Source organism: Pseudonaja textilis, chromosome 1, assembly GCF_049901715.1.
Source record: "Pseudonaja textilis isolate UNSWEBS1 chromosome 1, rPseTex1.2, whole genome shotgun sequence".
Classification (NCBI taxonomy): Eukaryota; Metazoa; Chordata; class Lepidosauria; order Squamata; family Elapidae; genus Pseudonaja; species Pseudonaja textilis.
The window spans coordinates 171,323,786-171,331,536 of NC_141990.1; the positions used below are offsets into that span (position 1 = coordinate 171,323,786).

At 35.2% G+C, this 7,751-nt stretch overlaps 1 protein-coding gene across 3 annotated transcripts in view; it reads left to right on the top strand.

Moving 5' to 3' along the window:
* TRAK2 (trafficking kinesin protein 2) overlaps positions 1-6,714 on the top strand; it is a 48,802-nt gene extending 42,088 nt beyond the window's left edge. For all 3 annotated transcript variants that reach the window (XM_087919687.1, XM_026696786.2, XM_026696790.2), the window contains 3 exons: positions 153-428; positions 2,084-2,183; positions 3,083-6,714. In XM_087919687.1, coding sequence (XP_087775813.1) covers positions 153-428; positions 2,084-2,183; positions 3,083-3,755 — 1,049 coding nt within the window. In that variant the 3' untranslated portion in view covers positions 3,756-6,714. The remainder of the gene's footprint in view (positions 1-152; positions 429-2,083; positions 2,184-3,082) is intronic.
* The last annotated feature ends 1,037 nt before the right edge of the window (positions 6,715-7,751 follow it).

Consider the following 7,751-nt stretch of genomic DNA (forward strand, 5'->3'; position numbering starts at 1 on the left):
TCATTTCTAAATTTACTACTATTTTACAAAATCCTATCAATTTGCATTATATGCAGCAGCCTCAAGCTTTCAGTTAATACTTCTTTAGTTGGCTGCTAAGTATTAAGGTGTATGCAGTGTTTGAAGGCCTTTTGTGATTTGTACTTCTCCAGGTTCTCAGACCCTATTTCATTGGCAACAGCTGGCTCAGCCCAACCTAGGTACAATTCTTGACCCTCGCCCTGGTGTTCTCACAAAAGATTTTGCACCACTGTCTCAGGAGGATGTTTATTACCTTTCCGATTTGGAAGAAGATGAAGAAGAAAGGGATGAAGGTATAACCTTCCAAGCACAGCCCTTTCCACAGGAGGAAAGTAAACAGGCAGTGCCAAAGTCAGTGCCAGGAATTTTCCTCCCACCTGTTAAATTAGTGACAGTTCCTCATACAGGTAAGGATTTGTGGCATGACCATTACAATTTTTGTTGAATATTCTAAGTACCAACTGTTATAGATCTGCTGAAGATCAATTGTTTACTCATTCTATTATGGTGTTTGATCAGACCTATTAAAGCAGTTCAGTCCTCACGGGAAGCTATATATTCTTGAGAAATCTGTAGAATTCTATCCCACTTGCAAAAGGGTGGCTCTAGAAACATGCTTCCCACTCTCTTAAGTTACAGAGAGGGAGGGAGAGAGAGAGAGAAAATTCAGGATACACTGTTGTGTGAGGAGGAGCTTGGAAGGATTCCTTCCAAATTAGGCAGAGACTATCAATGAACAAGCTTACTGTAGTAACTCTCTTCCATTAATATAACAAGGCTTATGTATAATTACACTTGACAGTTTTAAAGTTTGAATCATGTTTTATTCACTATTTTATTGAAAAAGTGATTTTATATATACTTTCGTAGAAACAGTAAAAGATTAAATTATATTCAGTCAAGGATAATGACTAATACAGTAAAGTAGATGTTGACAAAGACATTTTTGAGCTAGTGCTCAAATAATAGTAATTGTATAGTGTGGCCATGGGATTGACTACTTCCTCCCTTGATTTCTCTCTACAAGTACAGTAGTTATTCATCATCTTTGAATGACCCCATAATCGCTTGCGGGGTGGAGTCCGGGCAATTGAATGTTTACTGACCAGATGCCCTTCCTGTTGCCAATGCGGAGTTATATTCAGCAGATAAATTCTCATCGTGCCCAGAGAGAGAAATATCTGCCTTTACCTAGAATCGAACTCACAGCCTACTGACTGTGAGGTGAGAACTCCACCTCTAGCCCATCACACCACTCAAGTACAGTAGTTATCGACTTATAAATATTTGTTTAGGTGACTTACGATCATTTTTCACACTTGCAACCATTACAGTACTCCTGTGGCTGTGTGATCAAAATTCAGGAGCTTGGCAATTGTCTCATATTTATAACTATTGCAGTGTCCCGGGGTTATGTGACCTCCTTTTGCAATCCTCTGCTAAGCAAAATCAATGGGAAGCCAGATTCGCTTAACAAACATGTTACTGCAGTGATTCACTTAACTGGCCACAAAGGTCATAAAATGGGGCAATACTCACTTAACAACTGTCTTGCAACATAAATTTTGGGGCTCTACTGTCATAGGCTGAGAACTACCTGTACTTGATTTAATTACAGCTAGTGCTTATCTTGGCATGGTACTTACCCGTCATTTAACATTAACAAATAGAATTAATCTAATTCTTGATATTAATTTGAATAGAATCCTTAAATACTATTAATTGCAAAAGTGGACTTTGGATGAAAGAAGAGCTGTAGAATGCTTGAACATGTGCCTCATTTTTAACTATGATTAACAAATGGGGAAGAATATTTCAACTGTTTCCTAGTTGCCATATTCACAGTAGCCCATTCTAAAATGTGCAAAATGTGTTTAAAAGTCATAATTTATCTGCCTTAGGCATTATCTTAGAAAGATTCTTAAAGCAATGTAGATCATGTTTTCCTTCATCTATTTGCATTGAATTACTACCTTAATTACGCATTAATTCATATTTTCATTAGCCTTCTAGTATGTTTCCCATCTCCTTTTCATCATATATGTTATCTTTTGTATTGTAGCTTCCAATCCAGGAAAATGTCTTTCATCTACAAACTCTACATTTACTTTTACTACTTGTAGAATACTTCACCCATCTGATATTACACAAGTTACACCCAGGTAAGGAGGTTTACCATTACTCTTAAAAATTGGTTATATTCAGGCAATATGGAATTGAACATCTACTTGATACACTTGATATCCTAAGTTGTATTAACAGAGGGATACAGTCAAGATCAAGGGAAGTACTAATACCACTCTATAAAGCCTTAGTAAGACCACACCTAGAGTACTGCATCCAGTTTTGGTCACCACATTATAAAAAAGATGTTGAGGCTCTAGAAAAAGTACAGAGAAGAGCATCCAGGACGGTTAGGCGACTGGAGGCTAAAACATACAACGAACGGTTGCAGGAACTGGGCTTAGCTTGTCTAGTAAAGAGAAGGACCAGGGGAAACATGATAGCAGTCTTCCAATATTTGAGGGGCTGCCACAGGGAGGAAGGGATCAAGCTATTTTCTAAAGTTCCTATAGGCCAGACAAGGAATAATGGATGGAAACTGAACAAGGAGAGATTTAACCTGGAAACAAGGAGAAACTTTCTGACAGTGAGAACAATCAACCAATGGAACAGCTTGCCCTCGGAAGTTGTGGGAGCGCCATCACTTGAGACCTTCAAGAAGAGATTGGACTGCCATTTGTCAGAAATGGTGTAGGGTCTCATGCTTGGGCGGGGAGGTTGGACTAGATGACCTACAAGGTCCCTTCCAACTCTTATCTACCTGATGTACTAATTAAATTAGCAGCATTTCCATTTCAATTTTTAGAAAATAATGAAAATAAAGAAAAGGAGCTAAAGTAAGAATGTGTACAATGTAATGCAGAACTAAAATTGGCATAACACACGGAGGTTCTGATCTTAAATCCTGAATATCTCCTTCTCTTCTTACTTAGCACTTACTACAGAAGTTATTAATAACCATATTTAATGTGTTTTATCTTCTTGCTTTGTTTTCCAGTACTTTGTATTCTCCCTTGTGCTCGGGAAGTTGTAGCAGTACAAGCAGTGTAATTATGAGCTCTCCACCCATGTTGTATAAGCTTAGTACTGGAGAATTCCTTACTACCAGAAGAGATTCAACTACCACCTTCAGTAGTACTAGAAGTTTAGCAAAGCTTTTGCAAGAACGAGGCATCTCAGCCACAGTTTACAATAGTCCAGTCCAACTTGAAGCACCACTGTTTCGTCATTCCAAGATACCTGCTGTACCCTCAACACCTCCAAATTCTCCTTTGCATTCCCCTTGTTCTTCTCCTCTCCCTTTTGAGTCTCGAGCATGTGTGTCTGAAAATTTCTTGGCCTCTCGACCAGCTGAAACATTATTACATGAGCTGTATGGACAAAAACCCTCAAATTCTTCTGATGCAGGACAGCTGAAGATGAATCTAGTAGAGAGGCTAAAAAAACTGGGGATTGTTAGAGCTGTCAAACAGCCTGAGGCAGTGGGTGATAGAAAAAGTCAAAGGGAAAGTGGCTGTCTCCAAAGACAAGGCTCAGGAGTGTATGTTAGTGCAGGCAGCAATTTGATGGGGGGCTTGAGAAGAAACCATAGTCTTCCGGTCTTGATTGGAGCACTTGCAGGACCAGTCAGCACATCCTCCACAACAATGGGGGTCTTGAAAGAAGATTAAGCTATTTAGCACCAGACACTCTTAGTTGGGAAACAAAGGCTTTGAAATGGAAAGATAATAAACATGGAAGCATTAAATACAAGGTTGTTGAATGATAAAGGTATGTGGCTAAATGGGATATGAGAGGCTCAGCATAAGAAATCATAAAAATTAAGAAAGCAAAAAAATAGAGAAAACAAAATTCAGTCTTGAGACGATTGAAAAAAACTTTGTCATTATTAAAAGGAAATAATGCAAACAAAGATATTTTCTATCATTGATATTAAAAGAACAAGCAAATGTCTATGCAACTTTATTTTAAAATGTTTTATTGGATGTCATCCAAGAGATCTGTATGCATAAATAGACCATCTAAAATTATATATGATTGTAAGGAAGTACATTCTTCAAATAACAGGTGCAATCTGTTTATAGAGGTGAAATCAGTTTTATTCTAATGTAGAAAGATCAGATGAAATATTCTTTTATTTAAGCAATCTTACACAGGAGAAATCTAGGAGTGCAAAATTACTATGTACTATGTTGCACAAACAAAAAAGGGGTCAAGTTTATGTGCTTTGTGGAAGTTCTATACACATTTGGGAAGGATATATTTTGCAAGCAAGAAAGTATTTGTTATTCTATTTGTAGCTGTATTTGGAAGATGTTTGGCATATTAATGTTGGAATAATCTTGGAGAAAATTCCATACATTTGAAACACAATCAGTAGTTAATAAAAATTATCTCTTTAAAATACATTATAAAACTGACAATTTTCTGATTCTTGGAAAGCTAAGGGCCAGCTTTCAGGGAGAAACTTCGTGATATTTACAAAATAATCGGCACAGCTAATTATATTAATGTGAAACAGAATGACAGCTATTGAAGGTGCAGTAGACAAAGAATTGCCATTCATAATTAAGTCTAAGATAAATTCCAAGCTTAATGTTTCTGAAGCAATTTTGGAACGGCAGAATTTTGTGTTTCACAAAATGAGCACAGTGGGATAGCTGTGAATGTGAAGCAGAAACAGGAAGGAGAAAAGGCACAAGTGGCTCAGATTTTTCTTTTATACTTGGATAACCCAAGCAAGAGATTCTTAAAATATGCACATCTCATTTGCTCAATTAATTGCTAATCAAAAAATACTTGCAAAGAATGTCATGACTGCACTAAGCTGCTTGATTTATGGTTATGATGAGCAAATATAGCCTTCTTGCCATAGATCAAGCAGGAGATAATTAAGATAAAAGTTGAATAGTTTGAAAATTAAGCACAGAAAATGACTATATGATTTACCTGTGGGTTTTATAAGGCTATTCTATATATTAAAGACATCATGTGGTGCATTCAGAAATACTAAATGGACTGGATGTAAACAATTCAGGTAGCTTTATCAATAAATCAAAAATAAGGGCTTTCCCCCCCTTAAATAGGCATTCTAGGTGAAGATTTGGAAAGATTCCTTTAAGCAAATGTTGTCAAAGTTGCAAACAGCCATGCAAATAGCTTATCAATTCAGTCTCAGTATCAATCAATGAGCTTGGCACCATTGGTTGCAGCTACTAAATTGTAAATGTAAATGGTGCTTGTAAATAGTAAAAATGTATTTATTTTAAGCCTCTATATACGGGTTAATGCTATTTAAATTATAAGTATATTTTAATTTGTTTTTAAGCTTGTAAAATGCATTTCCTTTGTGATGTTTAAAAACTTGCTTTCCTTGGCAAGATAAATAAAAGGGAATATTTAAGTTGGGTTCCAAAGCAGCCTACCATACTTTTATATAAACAGAGAAAAACCTGACTAATGAAACAGAAGCATTCAAGATCATCCTCATTAACTACAGGGAACCAAGCACAATATTTCAACTACTGTGGATTTGATGCATGTCAGTTTTATATACTATGTAAATTCTTTTTACATCGTAGTAATTTTGAATGAGCATTCCTAATTGGATTTCATATCTTTGTCTTCTTAAATTATTTGCATTGGAATGATTTAAAAGAAAGTCTGATTTTAAAAGGTTTTCTTCTGCCACTGATAACACCTCGTAAATCAGACTTCTTTCTTTTCAACCATATCCTATAAAATTTTGTAAAACTATTAAGTAAATACAGGTTTATTTGAAAAGTTCTTTTTTTATTTTTCCAAGTATGACTTTATCTAAGATGTCATATTCTGATTTTTTTTTTTTTTACTTGGGGCTGACTTACATTTTTTGCCTTCTGTATTCATAATGAGTGTGCAACCAGTAGCAGAAAAATCAAAATCTACTTAGGTCCAATGTTAAAATGCTAATTAAATAGCATGCCTGAAGATCCTCCTGTTAAAAAAAAATAGCTGGAAGCTAGAGGAGCAGTACTTTTGTGCCAAAGCTCTTAAAAAATGAGCCTTGGAAATAGCAAACAGATGAAGAAATAACAATCAGTATAGTTACAAGAAATTACATTACAATGGAACATCGCAGATAGCTGGTGTTATAATGAATGACCCATCTTGCGGGATGGATACAACTAACAATAATAACCCTATAGGATCCTTAGAAGAATTATCATGATCACTTTCATATGTACGGTACTTTGATACCATATTTAAGTGCCAATTTTTCATGAAGAAATAGATGGTCGTGATTTAAAACCATATTGTTAAATATTTCATTATTATCTGAATTCTTTATATGTTTCATAACAATATGTATGCTTCAGTCTGCTTGAATGAAACGAATGCTTTTTTAAAAAAAAACCAAATATATCTATTTTAATATGCAAATATAGATGTCATTTTTTCTGCAGACAAAACTTGAAATGCATTTCATTTGAGATATTATTTCAACTATAATTCAATTTACATAAAAAAAGGCTATTATTTCTTTTTGGCTTTCCCATTAGAATGTGCATTTCTTAAAGTTATAATCTGTGACAGGTTGTTTTTGCATATTATAGTCAAATTGAAGCTTGATAATAAACATAATAAAACCCATTTTTTTTACATATTTCGGTGGCATGGTGTTTTCTTCTATGCATCAATATTTATTTATTTTAAAATGTATGCCTCTATTCCTAGAGGGGACTACCAATATTTAAATATATTTAAACTAACAGTAAGTAAAATATTGTGACAGTCTTTAATAGTCTAGATAGACCATGGGTGTCAAACTCATTTGTATCACATTACACATGGTAACATTTCTTGCCTTTGCAGAGCTGGGGTGGGCATGGACTGTGCGTGATGAATCCGGCCTGCGGGCTGCCAGTTTGACACTCCTAGTCTAGACAAACAATCTTGATCATAACAGATTAATAGTAATTAAAAATAAGACTATTCAATTTGAACCAGTTTCTTGAAGTGCCAGATTTATGTATACTGTCTAAATACAATATAATATTAATTATTAGTTAGTAGACTATTCTACAGAGTGGCAAAAATGACTGAAGAATTAGACTTTATGGGTCAAACTTCATGGAACTGGGGAATACAGAATAAGCACCATGTAGATTAGGGCTGTCAAACTCCTGGCCAGCCGGCCAGATGTGTCACATTCTGGCCATGCCCATGCCTGGTTTAGCAAAAGTGGGGGAAACCCTGATACATCACGTAACATTGCCATGACAATGTGAGTTTGACACCCCGATGTAGATTATTAGAGATATGGTGGCAGCCATTGCATTTAGTATTCAAATAACCTGGTGCAACCTGGGGAAAAGCTGCTGCATTTGGTTCCAGTTCCAGTTGCAATTTTTGGGTATTTGGGTAGCCATCTTTATATTGAACATAGTACAATTTACAATCTGAAGATAACTAAAGCATGAATGAATTTAGAAAGGCCTATTTTTGGAAAAGTAATGTGGGTTGATCAGTCCAAACTGGAAATATTCTTTTAATCCAATTCCAACTTGCAAAACTAATAGGAAATATTTTAAATAAAATTATTTGCATTCTAAAAGAACTTTTTTCTTGTTAAGATAAACATTCGTGTTTTAGTAATCTATCGCAATTGCCTTTCTACTAGAATA